The sequence below is a fragment of the Taudactylus pleione genome, unplaced genomic scaffold (assembly GCF_031769625.1).
Source record: "Taudactylus pleione unplaced genomic scaffold, aTauple2 ptg000288l, whole genome shotgun sequence".
Taxonomy (NCBI): Eukaryota; Metazoa; Chordata; class Amphibia; order Anura; family Myobatrachidae; genus Taudactylus; species Taudactylus pleione.
The window spans coordinates 2,136,706-2,164,187 of NW_028284690.1; the positions used below are offsets into that span (position 1 = coordinate 2,136,706).

A 27,482-nucleotide genomic window follows, 5' to 3' on the forward strand; every position below is an offset into this window, starting at 1 on the left:
CTTCAGGTTCCATAGGAGGTCCACAGGGTTGACCTTGGGGATGTCCCAAAGCAGTTCAAATAAGGGCGGGGACGCTCCCGTGCTGAAAGGAGAATCCGGCACCCAAAGGATGCATCCTGAGAGGCGAACGTGTCAAACTTATAGAATCGTAGAAAAGTCTGTATGGAAGACCAAGTGGCCGCCTTACACAGCTGAGGCGCCACGGCCAGCAGCCCACGAGGGACCCACAGACCGAGTGGAATGAGCCTTAACAGAGGCTGGGACAGATAACCCCGCCTGGGAAGAAGCCTCACAAATAACTAAATGAAGCCAACGGGCCAAAGTTTGCTTGTTGGCAGGCTAACCCCTCTTATGAAAACCAAAGAGGACAAACAAAGAATCAGACCTGTGAACGGAACTAATGCGATCAATATAAACCTTGAGAGGACGGACAACATCCAAGAAAGCCTCACCAGCCGAGAGATCAGGTGACTGAAATGCTGGCACCACAATTTCTTGGCTAATGTGGAACTTGGAGACAACCTTAGGAAGAAAACCCGGACAGGTGCGGAGAACTGCCCTGTCCTGGTAAAAAATCAGAAAAGGCGAACGGCAAGAGAGTGCGCCTAGTTCCGACACCCTTCTGGCTGAAGCAATTGCCAGGAGAAAAACAAACAAACAGTCTCAAGTGTCATCCACTTTAGCTCCACCGACTCTAGAGGCTCAAACGGAGGACCCTGCAAGGCCCGAAGGACCACAGCCAAATCCAAAGGAGCCACTGGTGGAACAAAGGGAGGTTGAATCCGGAGGACACCTTGGAAAAAGGTACACACAAGAGGAAGAGTAGCGATTCTAGGCTGGGATCATACAGAAAATGCGGACACATGAACTTTCAATGAACCGAGGCGTAAACCCAAGTCCAAACCAGACTGAAGAAATACCAAAATCCTACAAACCCGAAACGCTTGGGGATCGTAGTTCCTGGACTCACACCACTGAAAATAAGTATGCCACACCCTGTGGAAGATCCTGGCGGAAGCTGGCTTATGTGCCTGTAGAATTGTGCCGATGACAGAGGTGGAAAAGCTCCGGGCTCTTAAGACTGATGTCTCAAGAGCCACGCCGTCAAAGACAGATGACCCAGGTCCGGGTGTAGGCAGGGCCCCTGAGACAACAGGTCCCGACGTTGAGGCAGAAGAAATAGAACGTCGATGGATAGACTCCAAAGATCGCAGTACCAGGGACATCTGGGCCAAGCTGGTGCCACCAGCAGAGGTGTGCCGCCGTCTTGTTTGAACTTCCGAAGGACCCGAGGCAGCAAGGCTATCGGAGGGAAGAGATATGCTAGTTGAAATGTCCATTTCACTGACAGCGTGTCCACTAGGCTTGCGCCGGCGTCTCTTGTCCTGGACCCGTACACTGGCAATTTGTAATTGTGACGGGAAGCCATGAGGTCCACCTCCGGCAGTCCCCACTTGTCCACGAGCAGATGAAAGACCGCTGGATGAAGGGACCACTCCCCGGGATGCACGTCGTGTCGGCTGAGGAAGTCCGCTTCCCAGTTCAGAACTCCTGGAATGAAGACTGCGAGATGGCCAGAAGGTGGCACTCCGCCCAGGACAGGATGTGCGATACCTCCGACATCGCTGCTCGACTGCGAGTCCCTCCTTGACGGTTGATGTACACCACTGTAGTGGCGTTGTCAGACTGTATTTGTACTGCTCTTCCGTGAAAAGCGTGACCGGACAACTGGAAGATCCTGTACACGGCCCGAAGTTCGAGAATATTGATGGGAAGAACTGTTTCTTCCGCTGTCCAACGTCCCTGAAGTGAAAGAGGACCAGACACCGCCCCCCAACTGGCATTCGTCGTGAGAAGGACCCAGTCCGGAATCCAAAAGGGGCGGCCCTTGGTGAGGAGTTGTCTGAAGCAACCAGTCAATGATAGGCGCACATCCAGAGGCAATACAAGCATTTGTGTCCTGATTTGGTGAGGCAACCCGTTCCACTTGGATAGAGTCAGCCCCTGCAGGTGCCTGGAATGGAATTGGGCATACTCCACCATGTTGAATATCGACACCATGGACCCTAGAACTCTCATTGCCGAGTGCACTGACACCTGGGAACTCTTTAGACAACTGCTCACTCGCAGTTGTAGAGAGACAACCTTTTCCAGGAGTCAGGAAGATCAGTTGCTGACGGGAGTCTAGAAGGGCTCCCAAATGAACCATCCTCTCTGATGGAATGAGAGGACTTCTTGCAGTTTACTAGCCACCCGTGCGCTTTGAGACAAGAGATCGTCAGGTGCAGATGTTGTAAAAGGACCTCCGGAGAGCCGCCCAGCAATAGGATGTCATCTAGATATGGCAGAAGCCGTATACCTTGGCTGCACAGATGTGTCGCCATGACAGCCATCACTTTTGTGAATACCCTCGGAGCTGTGGAAAGACCAAAAGGGTAGTGCCTAGAACTGGTAGTGAAGATGTTGTATAGCAAACCTCAGATACTGCTGGTGTGAAGGGGCTATAGGAACATGGAGGTAGGCATCCTGTATATCCAGGGAGACCATATAATCCCCCGGTTCCATAGCCAGAATGATGGAACGCAAAGTTTCCATCCTGAAAGTAGGCACTTTGAGGTACTTGTTCAATGATTTCAGGTTGAGAATGGGGCAATGAGACCCACTGGGTTTCGGAACCAGAAATAAAGAATAGTAACCCATCCCGCGTTGAGATGGTGGAACAGGAACTACCCTTGCTTTTCAGCAAGGACTCTATGGCTTCCTGGATCAACAACGCCTTGGTCTTGTCTAGGGAGAGGCTCGTGCAGAAGAAATGCTGAGGGGGTCTATACCGGAAGGACAGGGTATACCCCTGGGAGACCACTTCTTGTACCCAAGCATCCGTGGTTGTATTGCACCAGCACTGGGCGAAGCGAAGAAGTTGGCCTCCCACTCTGGGATCCCCCGTCCCATCAGGCTGAAGTCTTATCTTCGGGTTTGGAAGCCGGACGTCTAGTGCTCCAGGCTTGCTTTTTTGCTTTAGGGGAGTCTTGTTTGACGACTGTCTCAGGAAAGATTGACCCTTGGACTTACCCTGAGTCCGAAAGGACTGAAAGGCTGATGTCCGAGGCTTAGAAGGTGCAGCAGCAAATGGTAAAAATGCAGACTTAGACTTTGCTAAGGTCTCCACAATTTTGTCAAGGTCAGGATCGAACAAAATTTGGTCATTAAAGGGTAAGGCCTCTAAGCCTTTCTTGGAATCCGCATCCGCCCTCTAAGATCGAAGTCACAAAGACCGCTGCCGCAGACACCCTAGAAGTGAGGAGACTAGCATCTAAAGATACAATACAACGAATGGACGGTGGGCGCTCTCAGGATATTATAATCATTAGCTACACCACTAGCAGCTTACTCTATGAGGTGTTCCAACCTCCTAGTATTAATAGTAACAATGGTGGGGGGAAGGGTAAGCGCTCTGTGATGTAGACTGATATGTTTGTCCCTTATTGTGTATAGTAGTGATGTGGGTACCTGATAATAAATATTGTGATTGTATGTAGAATGTTGTGTGATGGCTGTACTATAGCTTGTGAGTTAGTCCCAAAATCTCGATCCTACTGGTCAGCAATAGCTGTAGGCAGGATCTTCAATCAAAAAATATAGTCTGTATGCAAAGTCAATGGTGACAAAAAGACTGTTCCAAAGTCAGTTAAGAATTATCAGTATGTCTGCTCGGCAAAAGCTGTAGGCGGTGTTTTCAATACAATAAACTTGAGGTAGGATCCTAATACTTTATATCGTTCCCGTTACTCCTAATTTGTTGCGTGTGTAGTAAGCACCTTCTCTCTCCTCTACTTCACCTTGGGTACCTCAAAACAATGAGTGCAGTATCAGGATATTGTGGACACTGGTGATGCAGATATGGGTACGTTGGATGGTACTTACCCTAGCGGCTTCTGCTGGTCCTCCTGGTAACAGGCTTCTTCCCCAGTGGGTATAAGTGAGGTGGCCTATGGTGTTATATACTAATAATGATGCTGCTGATGGGAGTACGGATAAAATCTGGATTTATTGAACAGATGGTCACATAGCCATCGATAATACACATTTACAATAAATAGATAAAGGTCAATATTGGGTGATGGGTGCAGGCCCAACGCGTTTCGTCCACAGTTTGGACTTTATCAAGGGCAAATGAGGTCGTCTACATGTTCACCTGCTTTATATTCACTCAATCATTCGCGGTATTTCCCTGCCGCGCTTCCGGGTTCGTCACTTCGTCCGCTCACGTGACTTAACCCGCTCACATGACTTGTCACGAGTTCCCCGTTGAATGTCTCTATTGCGCATGCGTCAAACTCATATTACGGCCTCCTTGTACAATGATTTTGCATGGAGGCGATGCCCTCTAGTGACTGAACAATCCCTGGGTTACCATGGATGTGGTTTCCCTATTACTTGGTCTTCGGTCTCCGATCCCGGAGGCGGCCATCTTGTGGGAGCTTTGGAACATACATTCCTGTTGTCGTTTTGATCCCTCTACATACGGATGTTATATTTTCCGAACATATGCTAGATACAGCCAATCTCTTAGCTATATATGTTATACATAAATATTAGTGTAAAAATGACCCAAATCATGATTTGATCAATTATTAAAGGATAATGTATTATTATATAGGATATAGTGTTATTAATGCTCAGTCAGGTCCATAAATATTGGGACATTGACAGAATTTTCATATTTTGGCCTCTATTCACCACCACAATGGCTTTGAAATGAAACAAACAAGATGTGATTTAACTGCAGACTTTCAGATTTAATTTGAGGGTAATTACATCCAAATCAGGTGAACGGTGTAGGAATTACAACGGTTTCTGTATGTGCCTCCCACTTTTTAAGGGGCCAAAAGTAATGGGACAAACTAAACAATCCTAAATCTAACTTTCACTTTTTAATACTTTGTTGAAAATCCTTTGCAGGCAATTACAGCCTGAAGTCTGGAACGCATAGACATCACCAGACGCTGGGTTTCACCCCTGGTGATGCTCTGCCAGGCCTCTACTGCAAATGTCTTCAGTTTCTGCTTGTTCTTGGGGCATTTTCCCTTCAGTTTTGTCTTCATCAAGTGAAATGCACGCTCAATCGGATTCAGGTCAGGGGATTGACCTGGCCATTGCATAACATTCCACTTTTTAGCCTTAAAAAACTCTTTGGTTGCTTTTGCAGTATGCTTTGGGTCATTGTCCATCTGCACTGTGAAGCGCCGTCCAATGAGTTCTGAAGCATTTGACTGAATATGAGCATATAATATTGCCCGAAACACTTCAGAATTCATTCTGCTGCTTTTGTCAGCAGTCACATCATCAATGAATACAAGGGAACCTGTTCCATTGGTAGCCATACATGCCCACGCCATGACACTACCACGCTTCACTGATTAGGTGGTATGTTTTGGATCATAAGCAGTTCCTTTCCTTCTCCATACTCTTCTCTTCCCATCACTCTGGTACAAGTTGATCTTTGTCTCATCTGTCCATAGGATGTTGTTCCAGAACTGTAATGGCTTTTTTAGATTTTGTTTGGCAAACTCTAATCTGGTTTTTCCTGTTTTTGTGGCTCACCAATGGTTTGCATCTTGTGGTGAACCCTCTATATTCACTCTTGTGAAGTCTTCTCTTGATTGTTGACTTTGATACATATACATCTACCTCCTGGAGAGTGTTCTTGATTTGGCCAACTGTTGTGAAGGGGTTTTTCTTCACCAGGGAAATAATTCTTCTGTCATCCACCACAGTTGTTTTCCGTGGTCTTCCGGGTCTTTTGGTGTTGCTGAGCTCTCTGGTGCGTTCTCTCTTTTTAAGAATGTTCCAAACAGTTGATTTGGCCACACCTAATGTTTTTACTCTCTCTCTGATGGGTTTGTTTTGATTTTTCAGCCTAATGATGGCTTGCTTCACTGATAGTGACAACTCTTTGGATCTCATATTGAGAGTTGACAGCAACTGATTCCAAATGCAAATGTCACACCTAGAATCAACTCCAAGACCTTTTACCTGCTTAATTGATAATGAAATAACGAGGGAATAGCCCACACCTGTCCATGAAATAGCTTTTGAGTTGATAGTCCCATTACTTTTGGCCCCTTAAAAAGTGGGAGGCACATATAGAAACCGTTGTAATTCCTACACCGTACACCTGATTTGGATGCAATTACTCTCAAATTAAATCTGAAAGTCTGCAGTTAAAGCACATCTTGGAAGCTATGTCTCTTTCTATTTCTAACAATTCTCCTAGTCGGTCTCCTCATCTTTTCATACAAACTTTTCCTGGTCTCTATAGATATAAATGAGTTTACTAATTGTTTTTTATATATGAGACCTGTGTATGTCTTTCTTGCTTTCTTTGTCTCCTAGACTCCCCACAGACGCAGGAGCGTTCAAGGTTGGCATAGCAACCTCCGGAGGTGAGTTGGGACATGCCATCCCCAGGAGAACCCGTGTCCTTTATTCACGCGATTGCGGCTCTGGGTTGCGGTGGCCATCGGCGCCAGCACCCAGCCGCAGTAGCGTCTTAGGTTGCCTAGGCAACCGCCAGAAGTGAGTCAGGTGATATCACCGGGCGACCCGCGCCCTCCGGCCACGCGAACGCGACTGTGGAGCAGCCTGTCACTGTCTCTCTGATCGGGTGGGGTATATAGGTGAGTGTCTTGTGTGTCTCTGTGATTGTTTGTTTTCCTGACGACGGGGCCGCAAGGGCCTTGAAACGTTGAATAAATTGGCATTTATTACAAATCCTGGAGGGACGCGCTGTGGTCTGTCGTACATTGTGACAGCACACTTTGGATATATATATATATATATATATATATATATATATATAAAAGATTTAGGACCGGCGCTGACAGTCTATCTTGGAATACAGTCAATAGGTGAGTGCGTATACAGCTCACCACAGAACGACCAATGTTAGTCTTGAAGCACTAGAGTCCACACATTGAGCTGGGACCGCTGCTCCCCAAATGGTAAACAAATGAATCCTGGATCTCACAGGATGATGGAATCTAAAAGAGAAATGACATATGGGGGCGCTCCATAGTGCATAAAAATATTTAATGAGACACAGTAACAATGCTGGACATCACAAGGGGTATGCTCGTACCGATGTGTAAAACAGGGTGGGCTGGTTACCACATGGTAGAATAGAAAAAACAACCAGGCTAATCACCAACACGTCCTCCGGAGATCTCGCAGGTTGCCACACACCACTCCGCAGACCACCGTGGATGGACGCGGTGTGTCGGGACCAACGTACTGTGCAGCTATATATTCTATCGTTGAAACTGTTTGATATTGTTCACATTAAGCTGTGACTATACTAAGTATTAAGATGCTCAGGAGTAATGATTTAAACCTGAAAAGTTCACAGGAATGTTTGAGGATTTTTGATGACAATTATATTTGTCCAGAGGGTCCCGATATTCCAACAGGTGCAGAAAATACCTTTCACTCCCTAGAGAAATTGTTAATCAGGGAAACTAAAACCTGGTGGGATATTAAAGGTTTACACAATTACCTTAGCTGTAGGTGAATTCCCAGGGGCCTTCGATTAATTAAGCAACCTGCTATGGGATATGAGAATGATAAATTTCTCAAAGAGTGGCATCGTATTTTAGATGAATGCTCCTTTGGACTTATGAGACTCCTTATATTTGAAAAAAAGAAAATTCTAAAGGAGGTAGAGAAAGAATTAAATATACTTGAACCAGAAGTATCTAAACTTAAGGAAAAGGATCAATATCAGAAGGTCTCTTTTGAGATTGAACAAAAAGTGGCAAATATTGAAACTAAAATTATCGATAATCATCTTCATCTCTCTGAAATTTTTTATGTTTATTATGTGAGACAACAGGTCAGGACATGGCACATCAAACGTAAGCAAGTTCCACAGAGAACTTATAGACAACCTCCCTTTATTCCTCCTAAAACACACACAACATCGGGGAGGACCTACTATGGAGGACCTAAATACAATCAGTGCCTAAGTCCCACTAAGAAAGTGAACATCGGTTATAAACCGGAATGGAAAATACCTAAAAATACCAGTTCACGGGTTAGGATTGACTCTCACACTAAAAATGTAAAGAACTTCTCTCACCCTAATAGGTTTGAGAGACTTAGTTCTCTGAACGATGATGATTTACATCAATCAGTTTTTTTAGGTCAGGACAGGTCTCAAAGAGATCCATCCCGATATATACAACGGACTCCCCTCAGTATAAAGAGACGTTGGGGAGAAAAAGACCACGAGGAAAGAGGGCTTCTAAAAAGAGCACCAAAAATAAGGCTAATAAATTAGATAAAGAGGTGAAAGGCATTTTTTATATTTCTAAGGTCATTTTATCCGAGGAGGAAAAAGACATCCTAAAAAGGGGTTTATCGTTTGCACCGACATGCGGCGCAAATAAGTTTAATCTTTACATTGACTTAAATCTATTAGGAAAAACTTACCTTAAAGCGCCATTTCATTAGGAAAAATGACGCAGTGATAAAAAATTGGGAATCTGATTCAAGTCACTCATCCTCAGGATTGAAGCCCAAATCTACGTTTTTTCCAGTAGAGTCTAAAGATCCCATACATTGAGATGTTCTCCAAACTGGTCAAAAAGGATATTGATGATCTAAACACTAGTGTTTCACCTAAGAATCTGAGTAAAAAAGAGCTTGAAGTTTTGAAAAATTTAGCAGCTAACTCTGATATAGTCATCAAAAATGCCGACAAGGGCGGTGGCATAGTTATAATGGATCGTGCTTACTATGTCACCGAAGCTTATAAATTACTTAGTGACAAAGATGCTTATTTGAAACTAGAGAAAGATCCCACAGCGGAATTTGTAGAAGACTTGAGAATATTACTACAAAAAGGGCTTAATGCAAAAGTGTTGTCTTTAGAGGAATACAATTATCTTTTTAATTACTCTCCTACTATGGCAGTTTTCTACCATATCCCAAAAATTCACAAAAATGTGTCACAGCCCCCTGGCCGCCCCATTGTAGCAGGCATTGGGTGCTTAACTTCGAGATTATCTGAGTTTGTGGACGTGTATATTAAAAAAATATGTCCCTTTGTTGAGTACCTATGTTAAAGACTCCACTCACTTGCTTCAGATGATGCGTGAGATAAAGTGGGATATTAATTATAAGTGGGGTTCCATAGATGTTCAATCTCTGTACACTGCGATCCCGCATGGACTGGGCATTCAAGCCATTCGCAGTACGCTTACAGATGATGCTAATTTATCTCAGTCGCGGATTGATTTTATTTGTGATTGTCTCAAATTTGTCTTACAATATAACTATTTTGAGTTCCTGGGTGAGGGGTTCCTACAGCGATGTGGTACCGCAATGGGCACGATTTGTGCTCCGAGCCTGGCGAACCTATACATGGGTATGTGGGAGCAGGAGATTCTAAAGAATGAAAAATACCACAATATAGTATTCTTTAAGCGCTACATTGACGACATCTTAATTATATGGAAGGGCTCAGAAAAAGAATTCACTGACTTTGTATGTGAAATTAATAATAATTCCTTTAATCTGAGCTTCACCTCTAACTTTAATGCTGTATCCATTGAGTTTCTAGATCTAGTACTCACCACAGAGGGATTTCCAGAGACCACTATTGTAGAAAGTTACACGCATTTTAAATCAGTTGATAGGAATAGCTATTTACAATATAATAGCTGCCATCTCCCGATGTGGAAAGATAATATACCTTTTTCACAGTTCCTTAGACTGCATAGAAATTGTACTAATATAGAGAAATTTGAGGAACAATCCAAAATATATATTGATAGGTTCCGGGAGAGAGGGTACCCGGAGGCGATCATTGAATCCTCACTCAAAAAAGCTAGAGCTAAGTGTCGCTCTGAACTGCTAGAATACAAAACGATTCAGAAAACATCTAAAAAAAGATAGGAAAGATTGTAAATTTATTACACAGTATTCAGGTTCAGAAAGAGAAATATCTAAAATTCTTAGGAAAAATTGGCATATATTGAAATTGGATCCAATACTCGTGGAACATTTACCTCAAAACCCGAGTATTGTATATAAAAAAAGCAAGAAACCTGAAATCTTTCTTGTCAAAAAGTCAACTTCTTCCTCTAGCAGCGTCGAGTGGAAATTCATCAACCTTTTTAGATATTAAAGGGTGTTTCCCCTGTGGCAGTAGCAAGGTTTGCCCATATATTGATAAGGGCAACATCATCTGCAACAAGCCAGAGAAGAATGGCACTATAAATAATAATAAAAATAAAAATATTCGGAACATCAATTCTTTCATCAATTGTAACTCCACTTATGTGGTATACTTGCTTATGTGTCCTTGTGGACTCCGATATATCGGTAAAACTAAGCGGTGCCTAAAGATAAGAATTTTGGAGCACCGGAGAAACATCAGGAATATGGTCACTAATCATAGTGTTCCCAAGCACTTTAAACTGTGTCATAATAGTGACCCTAAAGGTTTGAAATGCAAAGGGATTGAAATGGTACCTATCGGAAAAAGAGGAGGTAATCGGGATGTAGCCCTTTTAAAACGTGAAACATTTTGGATTTTAAGTCTTGACACTCTAGTCCCTAATGGATTGAATGAGGGGTACGAGATTATGCCATTCATCCAATAGGACTGATACTATTTAGGCCTTAGACACCTATTTTTAGAGACACACTATTTGTGTGCCTTATTTGTTGTCTGTGAATATGTTAGTATGTATAAATGCGGCATGTCTTAATGTTATAAATATGGTTCTGTATAAATTGGGGACAGACTATTGCCCCATACATGTGATCTTAATTGTTACCAGTTGTTTATATGTGTTTTTTAATAAGATATGTTTAGCATAATTGGTTGTAAAGAGACAACCATGCTGTCTAGTACTGATTCTAGATATTTTAATATGTGCTTACTATACCATATGAGTAAACTGTGGCTAAATATAATGGCCTTTTATAGCACCGAGGCTTAAACCTCGGTGTTTGTAATTACACAACTGTGAGGCGGTGTCTGTTGACATTCAGACACATCCGCCCACCAGGTCCGCCGATTGGTGGATCTGGTGAATAAATATTAGGCCACCACGTCACTTAGGCCAGCCCTCTGACGAAGTCTGTTGACGAAACGCGTTAGAGCGTGGCCTATGTGACGTCATCCCGCTCCAGCGTCACCGTCCGGCTCCTGTGCTACACGTTGGTCCCGACACACCGCGTCCATCCACGGTGGTCTGCGGAGTGGTGTGTGGCAACCTGCGAGATCTCCGGAGGACGTGTTGGTGATTAGCCTGGTTGTTTTTTCTATTCTACCATGTGGTAACCAGCCCACCCTGTTTTACACATCGGTACGAGCATACCCCTTGTGATGTCCAGTATTGTTACTGTGCCTCATTAAATATTTTTATGCACTATGGAGCGCCCCCATATGTCATTTCTCTTTTAGAGAGAGAGATATATATATATATATATATATATATATATATATATATATATATATATATATAAAAAACACACCACCACCTCAGATCTTCTCTGATCCACTAAAAACCACAGAGCTTGTAGTTTTACAAAGAGCCAGGAAAGGCCACAACAGATGGCAGAAAAGGGTGAGGTGGTATGTGGGAATATGACCTCTGCAGAAGTATGTTAGGAATTATAGGAAACTAGCTGAAGTACCCAGCATTGTCCAGGTTTAAATCTTAAAGTTAGGCATCTCAGACCAATTGCCATCCCTATGAAATTTTCATCCAGATCCATCTAGTGGAAGGCCCAGAACAGGCTCCCCGGGTCAAATTTCTGCCCAGCGTACACCAACAGGAGGGCCGACCGTGACCCTAACTGCCCTAAAACTTGGCCAGGATCTAACCAGACCACCTCCCATTGGTTTCATCCCAATCAGTACAGGGGTGTCCGAATGCGTAACCGGACAGACACACAGACCAAGGAATTTTATATACAATATAAAAAGAACCCCATATTAGGTAAAAACGTATTAGGTTAAAAGAAAAAAAAAAAAATTGTAAATTCAGGGGTGCTGCCTAGTACAACTGACGAAGACAACCAAAGAAAAAAAAATTAAGTACTCTTGGTGGCGCACAAATTATTATTTTTAACTATAAAGCTTTTATTAGTCGCATTAAGATCTCTATTTTAATAGCAACAGTAAAAAAAAAAAATAAAAAAAAAAAAAAAAATGAATGAATAAATCGGGCCTATGTATAAAAGTTGCAGGGACAGCAGTTACCATAACCTACAAGTTACAAGTTGCCCATTGTACATAGTGGGGATCCTTAATAATCATGGTAGTGCAGCAATTGCCAATACATTAGGCCCCTATGTGATTAAAAATGTCCCACTGCATTTTTTTATAGAGTATTCTTCCTCAACTGAAACCAAAAGTGTGTGTGTAGGTACTGTAGCAATGATCTGATTGCACACATCTGACAAATAGTAAATTGTCTAAATAAAACACAAAATACCATCCTAAAATTGTTATTTTCTCCAATATGCACTTCAACATTTATAGTATTGTTTGGACCACTCCTTCAGATTAAATAACTTGACACATTAATGATTCGCCCTTCATCTGTAATTAGCCATGAAAGTTATGGCTCCATTTGCTTACCAGATAGCAGATCCTGCCACCGAGGTAGAGGATACGGACTGTATACCGCCAGATTCTGTATGTCGGTGAACCAATGACGTCTGGGCCAAGCCGGAGCCACCAGTATTACGGATCAGCCTTCCTGCTTGAATTTCCTGAGAACTCTTGGGAGCAGGGAAATTGGAATAAAGAGATACGCCAACTTGAAGTCCCATCTTACTGCCAGTGCGTCCATGAAGGCTGCTGATGTGTCTTTGGACCTGGCCCCATACCTTGGGACCTTGTGCTTGTGGCGTGACACCATGAGATCTCTCTCTGGTAGACCCCATTTGTTTACCAGGAGCTGAAACACTCAAGGATGGAGAGACCACTCACCCGCGTGTATGTCCTGGCGACTTAGGAAGTCTGCTTCCCAATTGAGTACCCTGGAATGAATATTGCCGAGATGGCCGGAAGATGACGTTCTGCCCAAATGAAAACCTTTGTCACTTCCTTCATGGCCGCATAACTCCTTGTTCCACCCTGGATGATTGAGGTAGGCAACTGTAGGTCGCGTTGTCGGACTAGATCTGGACAGGCCTGCCCTGGAGCAGGTCCTGTGCCCTGACAAGTGCTTTGCATACTGCTCGCAGTTCAAGAATGTTTATTGGCAGATGACTTTCTTGATTTGTCCATCTCCCCTGGAAGGTGTGATGACCTGTCTCTACCTCCCATCCGCAAAGACTGCCGTCCGTGGTGAGAAGCACCCAATTTGGAACCCAGAATGGTCACCCTTTGTTGAGATGCTCCTTTTTTTAGCCACCACAGAAGGGAGTGACAAATCTCTTGAGTGAGAAAAATCATCTGGAACCGTATTAAATGATGCGGTCTGTTCCACCTGGAGAGAAATCAACCTTTGCAGAGGCCTGGAATGGAACGGAGCATACCCCACCATGTCGAAGGTCGATCCCTTTGATCCCAGCACCTGCATTGCTGACAGAATGGATACCCTTCGCTTGCATAGCAACATGTGTATCCGCTTTGATAAGGCCCCAATCTTGTCCTCTGGCAGAAACACCCTTGGTACATCTGGGAGCATTTCTAAATTCTCAGGCACAATCTGCTGAGTTGAAGATGGTTTTGCAAAACCACTGGAGTCCGTGCCAATATCAGAAGGTCGTTCAGATATGGCAGAATTCTGACTCCCTGACGCCTGAGATAAGCCGTCAGGACTGACATTATTTTGGTAAATACCCGGGGAGCCGTAGAAAGGCCAAAGGGTAGAGCCTGAAATTGTTAATGTTGCTGAAGAACAGCAAATCGTAAAAATTGCTCGTGGAATTGGAATATGCAGATACGCATCCTGAATATCCAGGGAAACCATGCAATTTCCCAGCTCCATAGCCAAAATAATTGACCGAACAGTTTCCATGCGAAATTTGGGAACATGGATAAATCTGTTGAGGGTTTTTAGATTCAATGTAAGGCCCAATTCGGCTTTTGGGACACGGGAACTGGGACTATTACCCTTGCTTGTAGCAGGGAATTAATGGCTTCCTGAAAAGCCAAGACCTTGTCCACATCTGATGGAGGCTGTGTGGCAAAAAACTTCTGGCGGGGATCTCTCTTGAAAGTGGGGGCGTACCCCTGAGACCACTTCTCGGACCCAGGCATCTGCAGTGATTGCAAATACGCGCTATAACGCATATTTTACCCTAAATTGAGGACTGGGGAATCACTTTTACAAAGTGGGTGGGTCCCCGGGGATGCGCTCTGCTGCAGCCAATCGTGTGGCTTCTATATTTCTGCCATGTCCCGCGGCACCTCTGATGTCTCCCGGGTTCTGCGGCTACTTGACCAAGAAGGAAAGTGATGGAGTGCTTCGTCAGATGAGCTGGCCTCCACAATCAACCGACCTAAACTCAATTGAGCTGGTTTGGGATGAGTTGGACCGCAAAGTGAAGGAAAAGCAGCCAAAAAGTGCTCAGCACCTCTGGGAACTCCTTCAATACTGTTGGAAAACAATTCCAGAAGACTACCTCATGAAGCTGATTGAGAGAATGCCAAGAGTGTGCAAAGCTGTCAAAGCAAAAGGGGGCTACTTTGAGGAATCTAAAAATATAAAACATTTTGATTTGTTGAACACTTTTTTGGTTACAACATAATTCCATGTGTTCTTTCATAGCTTTGATGTCTTCAGTATTAATCTACCATGTTGAAAATAATTGAAATAAACAAAAAACATTGAATGAGAAGGTGTCCAAACTTTTGACTGTTACTAATTATATATATCACACACACACACACACACACACACACACACGTTGAGTCTCCCATATCCAAAATGCTTGGGACCAGGGGTATTTTGGATAACAGAATATTCCGTATTTTGGAATATTTGCATTTAATAATGAAATATCTTGGGAATGGGACCCAAATATACACACAGAATGCAATTATGTATAATATACACACAGCCTGCAGGTAATTTTATACAATATTTTCAATAATTTTGTGGCTCAAACAAAGTTTGTGTACAGAAATGAAATTCATTTATGTTTCATATACACCCTATACATAGCCTGTAGGTAATTTTATACATTATTTTCAATAATTTGTGCCTTAGACGAAGTTTGTGTACATTGAACCATCAACAATCAAAGGTTTCATTATCTCAGTCATGCCAAAAAAAAAATTCCGTATTTCGGAATATTTGGATATGGAAGACTCTCTCCTGTATACACATACATACACAGACATATACATTGTATATCCATTCTTGACAGGGGATCTGTCTGGAGGTGCAGCCAAGTTGGTAACACTATTGATATAATTGTAAACCCCTATTCTAGCACAGAGGAAGTGTATTTTCTACTGTTTGATTATATATATGTGTGTGTGTGTGTGTGTGTGTGTGTGTGTGTGTGTGTGTGTGTTCTTATAGGCACTGATGTTATAAACAAAAGGGAAAGAAAACTGCTACATTGCTGCTTAAAGTTACAGTCAACTACGTAACATTTTTTGAATAATATGAGATATGGTAAGAACTTACCTTTGTTATCTCTATTTCTACGAAGTCCATAGGGTTCCACAGGATAGCTTGGGGTATAGGTGTGAAGTCAGTCATCAGGCACCATAGAGTTAAGCTTTCAGCCTCCCAGGATGCACTAGGGTCCCCCTCCTATACCCCGCCCCCGAGCCAAGGCATCTCAGTTTTGTACCAAGCCATAGGCCGGAGGAGGAGAAGGAAGAGAGAGAAAGAAGATCTGGATACACACAAGAATCACATTCTCACCAGAGGGAGACGGAAAAACCGGTGACCAGAGCAAAGCCCATCTGCAGCACAGGTGCGACAGGGCGGGAGTCCTGTGGAACCCTATGGACTTTGTAGAAATAGAGATAACAAGGGTAAGTTCTTACCATATCTCATTTTCTACTTCAGGTTCCATAGGGTATAAACATGATACCTTGGGGATGTCCCAAAGCAGTATTCTTTAAGGGTGGGGACGCTCCTGTGCTGAAAGGAGAATCCGCCGCCCGAAGGAAGCATCCTGAGAGGCGAAGGTGTCAAACCTGTAATACCTCACGAAGGTATGGACAGAGGACCACGTAGCAGCCTTGCAGATCTGGACTGCAGAGGCACCACGTCGAGCTGCCCATGAAGGACCCACAGACCTAGTGGAATGAGCCTTCAGAGAAGGAGGAACCGGCAGACCTTCATGAAGATAAGCTTCAGAAATAGCCATACGGATCCAGGCTGCCAAAGTTTGCTTTGAAGCAGGCCAACCCTTTTTACGGAAGCCATAGAGGACAAACAAGGCGTCCGACTTCCTAAACGAAGAAGTGCGGTCAACATAAGTCCTTAAGGCCCGCACAACATCCAAAGTGGCCTCACCCACTGAAAGGCCAGGTGAGTTAAAGGCCGGAACAACTATTTCCTCGTTAACATGAAACTGGGAAACAACTTTGGGAAGAAATTCAGGGAGAGTGCACAGCACTGCCCTGTTCCCATGAAAAATCAAGAAAGGGGGTCTACAAGAAAGAGCCCCTAAATCAGAAACACGTCTGGCCGAAGCTATGGCCAGAAGGAAAACAGTCTTAGCTGTTAGCCATTTAAGATCCACTGAGCCCAGTGGTTCAAACGGCGGTCCCTGGAGAGCCCTCAGGACCACAGCCAAATCCCAATGCACCACAGGTGGAACAAAGGGTGGCTGAATGCGGAGAACACTTTGCATAAAGGTGCGCACATCCGGGATTGTAGCAATCCTATGGTGAAACCAGACAGACAGGGCCGAAACCTGTACCTTCAAAGAAGCAAGGCGAAGCCCATGATCTAGTCCCGCTTGTAGGAAGGCGAGTAAGCGAGACAGACGAAACTCCCGCGGTGCATAACCTCTCGGTCGACACCACTGGAAGAACGTATGCCACACGCGATGGTATATCCTCGCGGAAGACGGCTTCCGAGCTCGTAACATGGTACGCACTACAGAGCTGGAAAACCCCCTGGACCTTAACATGGCTGTCTCAATAGCCACGCCGTCAAAGACAGCCGAGTCAGGTCCGGGTGAAGACAAGGACCCTGCGACAGAAGGTCCGGTTGTAGCGGCAACCGCAGAGGACTGTCCACGGACAGACCCTGAAGGTCTGAGAACCAGTGCCGTCTGGGCCACACGGGAGCTATCAACAGGAGCGTCCCTCCTTCCGTTTGAATTTCCGGATTACCCGTGGAAGAAGGGAAACCGGAGGAAACAGGTAACCGAACCGGAACGTCCACCGGACGGACAGAGCATCCACCAGAGACGCCTTTTCGTCTCTTGTGCGAGACCCGTACACCGGCAACTTGTTGTTGTGCCGGGACGCCATGAGGTCGATCTCTGGAAGACCCCACTTGTCCACCAGAAGTTGAAAAACGTCCGGGTGCAGGGACCATTCCCCTGGATGAACGTCCTGGCGACTGAGAAAGTCAACCTCCCAATTTAGCACTCCCGGGATGAAGACAGCTGATATAGCCGGAAGATTGCGCTACGCCCATACCAGGATCCAGGACACCTCTACGAGAGCCGCCCAACTTCGGGTTCCTCCTTGCCGGTTTATGTAGGCCACGGTGGTAGCGTTCTCCGACTGGACCTGCACTGGGCGACCCTGGAGAACCCGATGTGCCTGCTGGAGAGCATTGAAAAGCGCTCAGAGTTCCAAGATGTTTATTGGAAGCTCTGCTTCTGTCGGAGTCCACCTGCCCTGGAACAAGTGTGGACCCGAAACTGCTCCCCAGCCCCGAAGACTGGCGTCCGTTGTCAACAGGACCCAATTCGGTACCCAGAACGGACGTCCCTTGTTGAGATGGGTCGTCTGCAACCACCAGCAAGGGACAGGCGAACCTCCGGGGTGAGCACTATCGTCTGGGATTTTAGAGACTGAGGCAGCCCGTTCCACTTGGACAGGATCAGGTGCTGCAGAGGTCTGGAGTGAAACTGGGCATATTCCACCATGACGAACACCGACACCATGGAGCCCAGTAACCTCATCGCCGAGTGTAGAGACACCCGGCGGCTGTGCAGACAACTGCGCTCCCTTGACTGTAAAGCAGAGATCTTTTCCCCCGTCACAAAGATCCTTTGCTGTCCCGAGTCCAATAAGGCTCCGAGGTGCAGAATCCGCCGAGACGGGATTAGAGTGGACTTCTGCCAGTTGATTAGCCAGCCGTGCCGTTGCAGTAGCGCAATGGTCAGGTCCAAGTGGCGCAGAAGGAGCTCCGGAGATCCTGCCACTAATAGAAGGTCGTCCAAGTACGGCAACATGCGGACTCCCTGCAGCCGCAGAGAAGCCGCCATGACCGCCATCACCTTGGTGAACACACGCGGTGCTGTCGCCAGGCCAAAAGGCAACGCCCGAAACTGAAAGTGGTCGCTGCGGATTGCAAACCCGAGGAACTGTTGATGGTGCAAAAGAATAGGGACATGCAGGTAAGCGTCCTGTATGTCCAATGACACCATGTAGTCCCCAGGTTCCAGCGCCAGAATGATGGACCGTAGGGTCTACATCCGAAACTTCGGCACCCGCAAAGACTTGTTGAGAGCTTTGAGGTTGAGAATCGGACGATACGACCCATTGGGTTTCTGCACCAAAAAGAGATTGGAATAGAAACCCTGGCCCCTCTGGGAGAATGGAACAGGCACTATAACTCCAGCCTGAAGCATAGTGTGCAAGACCTTCCGCAGCTCCGTGGCCTTGTTCCGGTCTGATGGCAGACCAGTGGTGAAAAATCGAGCCGGGGGTCTGTGCAGGAAAGAGGGCATACCCGTGGAAAACCACCTCGAGAACCCAAGTGTCTGTCGTGGTGACCGACCAACACCGGGCGAACTGCAGCAGGCGGCCTCCCACTTTGGGATCCCCCAAAGGGAGGCCCGGACCGTCAGGCCTCAGGCTTGTCATCTGGCTTAGGGGCCGGACGTCTGGTACTCCAGGTCTGCTTCCAGGGCTTGGCCGATTTCTTGGGACCAGCCTGTCGGGAAAAGACTGTGGTTTGGGCCTGCCCTGGGCCCTATAAGACCGAAAGGACGATGGTCCTGAACCAGAAGGGACAGCGGCCGACGGGAAACATGCCGATTTGGCTGACGCCAGTGTGGCTACAATCTTGTCCAGATCTGGACCGAAGAGAACTTCTCCGTTAAAGGGCAACGCCTCCAAACCCTTTTTGGAATCAGCGTCCGCCTTCCAGGATCGCAACCACAAGGTGCGACGAGCAGCCACCATTGCTGAAGAAATTCGAGACGCCAGGGTACTAATGTCTAAGGCCGCCTCGTTGATATAAGTGGCCGAATCACGGAGATTACCAATAAACTCTGCCTGCTCAGCCGGAATCGAAGGACGCCTCCAACGAATCCGCCCAGCGCTCCATAGCTCTGGCAAAGCAGGAAATAGCCATAGCCGTCCGCGCTGCCCCCCCGCAAGGGAATAAGCGGACTTCAGGCAGATCTCCACCTTGCGGTCCGTAGCATCCTTAAGGGAGGACATGGATGGCATTGGTAATGTGGCACTACGGACAAGACGTGTCACATGAGAATCCACCTGTGGAGGGGATTCCCACTTGGCAAAATAATTATCCGCGAACGGATAAGCCACCGCCAGACGCCTCTGCGGCTGGTATCGCTTGCCAGGCTGTTTCCACGCCTCCTCTAAATGGTCCACCAACTGACCCGAAAGAGGAAAGACTGTGGCGTCACCCGTCACATCCTTAAAAAAGGCATACTTGGATTTAGCCGCTGGGGGAACTTCGTCCTCAATCACCAAGGCTGTGCGGACTGCCCGAATAAGTCCAGGAATATACACCTTGGACCTAGCGTCTGCGTCCTTGGTAAGGAGAGGTTCCTGATCGTAAGGATCCAGAATCTCCCCATCATCAGACGTCCCTTCGTCATCCTCATAAGGAGCCGACAGAGACGCCTCCGGCCGCATCACAGACTCCCCTTGCAACACATCCGACAAGTGCTGTACAGAACTCGTCAGGGAGTTAACCCACGCCGGCTCCTGAGAAACCGGGAGAGGGGTGTATAGGGAGACTGCGGGGTACCACCAATTGTCTTGGGAAACCCTGCATGGGTGACGACACCACTGATTGCTGGGACAAACCCATCTGCGTAAACGCGGGCTGCGGAGCTAACTGGCCCACTAAGGTTGTAAGCGCCTGAGCGAAAAAAGCCCAGGGCGGCTCCTGTACCGGTGCTGTAACCGTAATAGGCCGCGCCATAGACAAACACTGCCGGCAGAGGCCCTCCGCGCTACCCTCCCCCTCCGCTAAAGGTACTTTACACGTAGTACACTGTAGCCGGAGAGGAAAGTCACTTTCAGACATGATGGTAGAAAGTATGTGACCCCTCTCACCAATTGTTTTAAAAAGGCGAGAGACCACCCTGCAGCACCGCACCGCCAGGGCTTTAGCAGAAAGAACAGGGACAGTAATAAGGCTGACAGTCAGAAATGGAAAGTACAGGCAGCAGCGCTAGCACAGTCACATACAATGCAAAGAAAATCAATTCCTGCACTAACCAGCGCTGATAAATCAACTACACAGACACAGAGTCTGGTAGGACACAGCGCTGCATACACAGACCTGACCACAGCGGAGGAGAGGTATGCGGGGGGACCCAGACCACGATGCCTCCGTCCAGACTTCCAGCAGCGTTCACCATGCGTTCAGGAAGATGGCCGCCGAGGAGCAGAGAGGAGGCTGGCCTGGGGGAGGAGCGCTGCCACAGGGCCAGTCGGTGTGTTGCAGAGAGGGCTGTGTGCAGCGGGGGAGGCGCCGGCTGTGAGACAGGGAAGGCGCGCTACCGCTCTGCTGCGGTCCGCTGTCCCAGGGGGGTAGTGGAAGCGCAGGTTATATACCTGTCTCCACGCTGCAGCCAGTCCCCAGGGAGCCCCCTGCCTGGGAACTCTGGACCATGTAACAGCGGGGACCCACCGCGGGACCCCGCTGCTTACCTTGCTATCCCCCTTGATTCCGGCCATGTTCCGGAACATCCGGGGTCACCGCTAGCTGTGACCCCAGATGCTCACCAGCATCCCCGGATCGGTACCGGCATTCTGGTACCGGCGGGGGTGTAGGGAAGACAGCATGGACGTCAGAACTGACTGTCCATGCTGTACTTCCAGATGTGCAGCCACAGCTGCATGAAGAAAACTTCAGGGGCTCTTCTTAGCCCCCACTCCAACCCGACTCCGGCCGAGCACCAAAAAAACACAGATGCCTTGGCTCGGGGGCGGGGTATAGGAGGGGGACCCTAGTGCATCCTGGGAGGCTGAAAGCTTAACTCTATGGTGCCCGATGACTGACGTCACACCTATACCCCAAGGTATCCTGTGGATACCCTATGGACCCTGAAGTAGAAAAGTGTTTTAAGTTTAACAGTGCACTCTTTTGGGCCTGATTCAGTAGCGTACACAAGTGCGATTACGGAAACACATCTGTCATTTATTATCGCGCATGCATAGAAGTCGCACTGCATCTATGACCGCACAAAGGAATCCACCGCAAAGCGAGTGGGGGTAGTGACCGGGGAGGCTTGAGACTGGGGGGTGGTCCTTCTGAATGCATGCGTTCAGACTTGCAGTGTCTGTTGCTGGTCAGACCTATTGTAAATGCTGCGTGACTGGCCGATGTGGGTTGATGGTACCGATGTTTACGCACAAGAGCGACATTGGACGAATTTAAGAAAGCCCTTTTGGGCGTCTTTATACCGGCTGAGCTTTGGCAAGCATTAACATTTTCGCAGCTGCGTTCTATGCAAATTCAGATCATAATCAGTACCTGTTCCTTATTTTTAATTGTTATACGTAAAAGATAAAAAGTTTAGTCTTACGGTTATTCATGTGCCAACTCTACAATAGTCAGCTCTCCGTGTAGGAGGCACATAGGATAGGTTAATGTAACCTGTTGACAGGTTGCAAGCATTAATGCCCTAGTTCAGATAGATTAATATTGCTACAGAGAGTCCTCCATATTTTCTTATATGTTACAATATGGGACATACAAATGTGACCCCATATAGCGTTCCCGCTAGGCTGTTTTAGCAGGGTGCGGCACCCTGCCCTCCAGACGGAGGGCAAAAAGCACCCTGCCCTCACAGGCTGCGGGTGCAGTCTTCACCCGCGGGACGCAGTGTCCCGCGGGTGGAGAAATGTGCAGTGACCCGGTCACCGCTGGAGAATAGACGCCGGGCGCATGCGCCCGACATCTGTTCTACCTGTCTGCAGCGCTTGGGGGCTGCCCGGCATATCCGTAAGTGCCGGGCATGCCCCCAAGTATGATGAAAAAGGGGACGTGTCTTTTAGACACGCCCCCTTTTATGACCACGCCCCCTTTTCGCCCGCGCGCACAAAGTTGCCCTCTCTAGCTCCGGCACCCTGCCTGCCGCCGGAGCTAGAGTGAACACTACCCATACATCTATCCACCACGTGCTACAATTTGCATTACATAACGCGTGAGGGCTGCGACTTTTTCCCTTACAGTGCGTCTTATTCACAACAGCGGCTCTGACACGAATGTAGAATTTTGCATGTTGACACAGCTGCACACAGAATATACAGATCCTAAAATAAGACACACTAAGGGAAAAAGTTGCACAAAAGACGCTCTGAACAACCAAGATGCGCCACGGCATGGCTTAACTAGTAGGGCTGTTTAATGCGCAAGGAGGCTAGATATATGTAGACATCTGTAGCAAAACCTGTGTAGGGTTTATTGGCAAAAATCATTCGAATTAAAAAAAAGGTTACACTCAGTGGGTCAACTTTAGGAGGTTAAATAAATCAATTAGGCATAATAGCAGTCACATTCTCTCTACTCTGCGGCTCGCAGGTTTCCCCACTTTTTAACTAATTCACACACAAAACTTGTATGAATGGTCAAATAAAACACATTAAAAACAAACAGTGGGCATTCATTTCAAGCTGTACTAATTGTACTGTCTGATTATACCATCTTCACGCTAAATATTCGTTTAAAAGAACCAATAATCTCTCCATTGCATCACATGTTTATTTAAGCCAATTAGAATCATCCTGTGTGACGCCTGCTGTTTAACCAATAGTAAATTGGAGGGGTGTGTATTTATTTATGTGCGCTATATTATTTAGTGGGAGCAATGGATGTCTGCTCCGTGATATGGATATATAGTTGTATATTGTTATGTAAATTTGAGAAATTATCCCTATAATTAAATATCTTTTTGACCTCTGACTGACTTAAAATACTGAACCACTGGCTCTTTGTTTACATATACTAATTGATACACACAGGATAATTCTAATTTAATTAAAATTACTACATGGAAAAAATAAAAAAAAGAGATAGGATTGGCCCTTCATAATGAATATATAGCGTGTAATTCGTACTTAGTCTTGCGAAAGCTGTCGACAGCGAAACGTGCCCACTGTGTTTTAATGTGTTATAATTGAACATTGATACAAGTTTGTGTGAATGATTGTTAGCTAATACACAGTTATGGTGCGTACACACTGGGCGATTAAAGTGGACGACTGAACGATAACGATATCGTTATCGTTCAGTCGTCCACTTTATCGTCCATGTTTAACACAAAAAAGATGAACGATGACGACGACGCGCGTTCCCGCGGGTCGTTCGTCATCCTCGTTCATCGGGCTGACATGCAGGCCAACCTGACGACCTCGTCAGGTTGCTGCATGTCAGGGAATGGGTGAGAGAGCCCGGCGCTGAACGATATCGCTAATGATATCGTTCAGCGGCTGTGCTCAATGTCATGAACGACATTGAGCACAGCCTGCCGGGGACACACTAGACGATATCGCTCAGGGAGCATATCGTCTAGTGTGTATGCACCATTAGAGTGAGGAAACCTGCTACCTGCTGGTTACAGCATAGACCAGTGTTGGCTAACCTTGACACTCCAGCTGTTATGGAACTACATAACCCAGCATGCACTGCTACAGTTATATTAGGGCATGCTAAAACTGTGGCAGGGCATGCTGGGATATATAGTTCCACAACAGCTGGAGTGTCAAGGTTAGCCAACACTGGCATAGACCCTTACACTTCACCTTTAAGTCCTACAAGGATTTTGCTACATCCCATATTGTAACAGTAGAAAATATGGCTGAATCTCTAGCAATTTTAATACCACATCAGCAAACAGGACTTTTACCCAATATTCAAGTAGACCTGACGGCAGTAATCATCTATGGGCAGAATCGTGCAGACTTATCTTCCCTGTATTTGTAATTACTCGACAAACAGTGAGAAAGTCAGTTAAGTGGGTATTTTTTATAAGTTATTTAGCAATTAATAAGCTACCCCAATGCTCTGCTGCAAAGGTACATTTTGTGAACCTCAGGTAGAGACTTCCATTTTACCAACAATTAGTAAAGAGAGGTTTTTTTTTTTTTTTGTAAAATTCTTCCCACACCACATGGATATTTATACCTTAATTAAAGCTATAGTAACATAAATTGCATGCAGTTTGTATGACTGTTCCTTCTACTGGGTGTGATAACATTATTTATTGTGGGTGCCTAGATACCTGCTGTTACTCTTTGTAGGTGATCTTCACTGACAGACTTCACAACAGTCTGGCCAGCATTTTCTTCTGCCATTCTGAAGTTAGATTCTGTGATCTCCACATCTGTAACATCAGCCATTTTAGAACCAAGAGTCTGATAGGACATGGAGTGTACAATCTCTTCACTCTCTCCATCATCGTCATCATCAATGTCCCATGCATCACTTGTATTCCTTGCAAATTCATGGAAACTGGAGGCTTTTCTACTCTTAAGATGACGTATGTGTACCCGCGAGTGATTGGATCGGAAACTGTAAAATACACGGCATTAAGTTGAAGAAAAAAAAAGGGACTGCATGATACTGTCATTTTACAAATTGTTTTAATTGAAACTTTAGGAAAAAGTCCTTCAAAGCCTGCTACATACAAGCCAAATATACATCTAACTGAAGTTAAGCTCTTAAATTGCCTCCTCCGCAGATTTTTTTAAATGCGTTTTTTTCCCCCCTTTTCATTACAAATAATCTGCTTTTACGTGTCCATTGAATACCGGTGTTCTCCCCAGGCTGTTTTTTGCGGGTGCACCACCCGACAAGAAACAGCTTACCAGCCGGCACTTTGGGAACCTGCAAGTGGGGACAGTATCTGGGAGCTGTATAAAAAGGACCAGATCCTACAGACACTGCAGCTTTTTCATAATCAAAGGACTGGGCCTCTAATAAGAAGGAGAATTAATATACAAAAAGTTATTTCAAGTTGAAATCATTATAAAAGGTAAGGGTTTAAAAATTTTTATTATTGCGAAGGCCCCCACCCGGCTACTTCTTGATGCCACCCGGCTAGAAAAAAATTTCTGGGGAGAACACTGAATACCAAATTTGGAAGTGGTGGAGGTGGGTAAATACAATCTGTAACCAAATCAGATAATACTATAGCAACAGAATATTGCAGGAGATCATTTAATAGATCTTATGGTAACCAAAGAGCTGTCCACTCACGTGGTTGGGTATTTGAGCATAGGGCTGCAAATTAGAAGGGAAGGGTCATGAGGTAGGAATAGGAAGCAGGCCTCCAAATAGCAGTATTTTTTTTATAGGATTAAATTCTGGTGTCAAGTTCCCTTCTATAGGAATCAAAGGTCATATCCAAATTCTATAAACTGCCCATGGAGCCATTTATATTATTTATTTTAAACAAAACTAATAAAGGGTAAGTTGACAACTTTTCTCAAACAAACACTACCATTACTAGGTCTTCAGGATGCTCTTTTCTCCTGGTTCTCATCCTACTTATTTAACTACTCTTGAGTCTTCATATCTCTGGAGCCACCTGCTCTATGCTTTCTTTAGAAGGTGGAGTACCACAAGGCTCAGTCATAGGTCTACTGCTTGTCTCGCTCTATACTACTTCTCTTGGAAAATTAACCAGCTCTTTTGGATTTCAGTAACAGCTGTACGTGGATTAAACCAAAATTACCTATTATCTACAAATCTGTGGGGGGAATTTAACGAAATGATGATTAGTGCAGAGAATGAGTTCTCGGAGCTATTCAATTGTCCCCATTGCACTATGAGCTTAGGGGGTCATTCAGACCCACTCGCAAGCGGCAGTACGCTCGCAAGTGGGTCGATGTTCCCCACTGCGCATGCGCACGACGGAAGGAGCTCCGTCGTGCTCATGCGCGAGACCCTGACCGACAGCCAAGCTGTCGCTTCGGGTCTCGCACCAAACGGGGCGTGCTGTCGATGGTGACTGACAGCACGCCCCCTTTGGTGGGCGTGCCGGGGGTGTGCCTGCCAGACGGAGGCGTTCCCATGGGAACGCCTACCGTCTGAAGCCGGCCCCACTGACATCACTAGTGATGTCAGTGGGAGTGATTTTGGCTCTGATAGAGCCAAAATCACTCCAGGACTTGTGGCTGGGAAACCCTACCGCAGGGTTTCCGTCGCAAGTCCGATGGTCGCGATGGTCAAGACCATCGCGACCATATTTTTGGACGCTCGTATATGCTGTGGGTGGTGACCCACAGCTATACGAGCGTCTAGGAGGACGCTCCATTTTAATGGAGGAGGGCCCAGATTCAGAGCGAGCGCTCTGGTCAGAGCGTCCGGCTCTGAATCAGGCCCTTAAGTCAGTAGATGAAGGTTATGGCACCTTAAGCCAGGGCTTGACAAATCCCAGGGGGGGCCAGGTCGCCATGGCTACCAGATTTTGCTGCCTGGCTACTAGATTTTGCAGTGAGGGAGGAAGCAGATCCTCATCAGCTCCAGCGGAGATTCGTGCCTATAGTATTGCGGTGTTCATATCATGCACAGGAGTGCATGTGCTGAGTGTTGCCTGTGGTGACTGCTGTGCCTCTGTCTGTCCCGGCCTGCACTGACGACTCCTTTCCATCCTGGCCTGCTCTGATCCCTGCTGTCTTTCTCAGTCTACACTGATCCTCCTGTACGTCCCGGCTGTCTACTGCTCCTATCTCCGGCTGCATAGAGCTCTCCGGTGGTAGGGTCTATGCGTGGCCAGGGATTGCGGAGCGGCTTCAGTGGGACGGTAGTGTGAGCACGAGGGGAGGGGGGTTTTGTTGTACTTTCTGGCACCATTATTTTATGTGAAATGTGAATCAGAAAAATAAAATAAAATAAATAAATTAAATCTGGCCCATAGTCGGAAACCAGCATCGCAGCACTAGTAGGTTGGAATTCTGCTTGCACCACAGGAAGGTGCAAGCAGAAATCCTCTAGTCAGGAATAACAGTGCAGCCAATTGAGTAGCTCCGGTAATCATTCCTGGCCCTATTCAACATGGCATTTAATTCCACCCTATGTTAATCCACA

General features: G+C 46.2%; 1 protein-coding gene across 1 annotated transcript in view; it reads right to left on the reverse strand.

Annotated features, from left to right (window-relative positions):
- Positions 1-27,482, reverse strand: part of TBC1D22B (TBC1 domain family member 22B) — a 133,202-nt gene that overhangs the window by 96,233 nt on the left and 9,487 nt on the right. Inside the window, exon 3 of the mRNA XM_088482443.1 lies at positions 24,673-24,962. Coding sequence (XP_088338569.1) covers positions 24,673-24,962 — 290 coding nt within the window. The remainder of the gene's footprint in view (positions 1-24,672; positions 24,963-27,482) is intronic.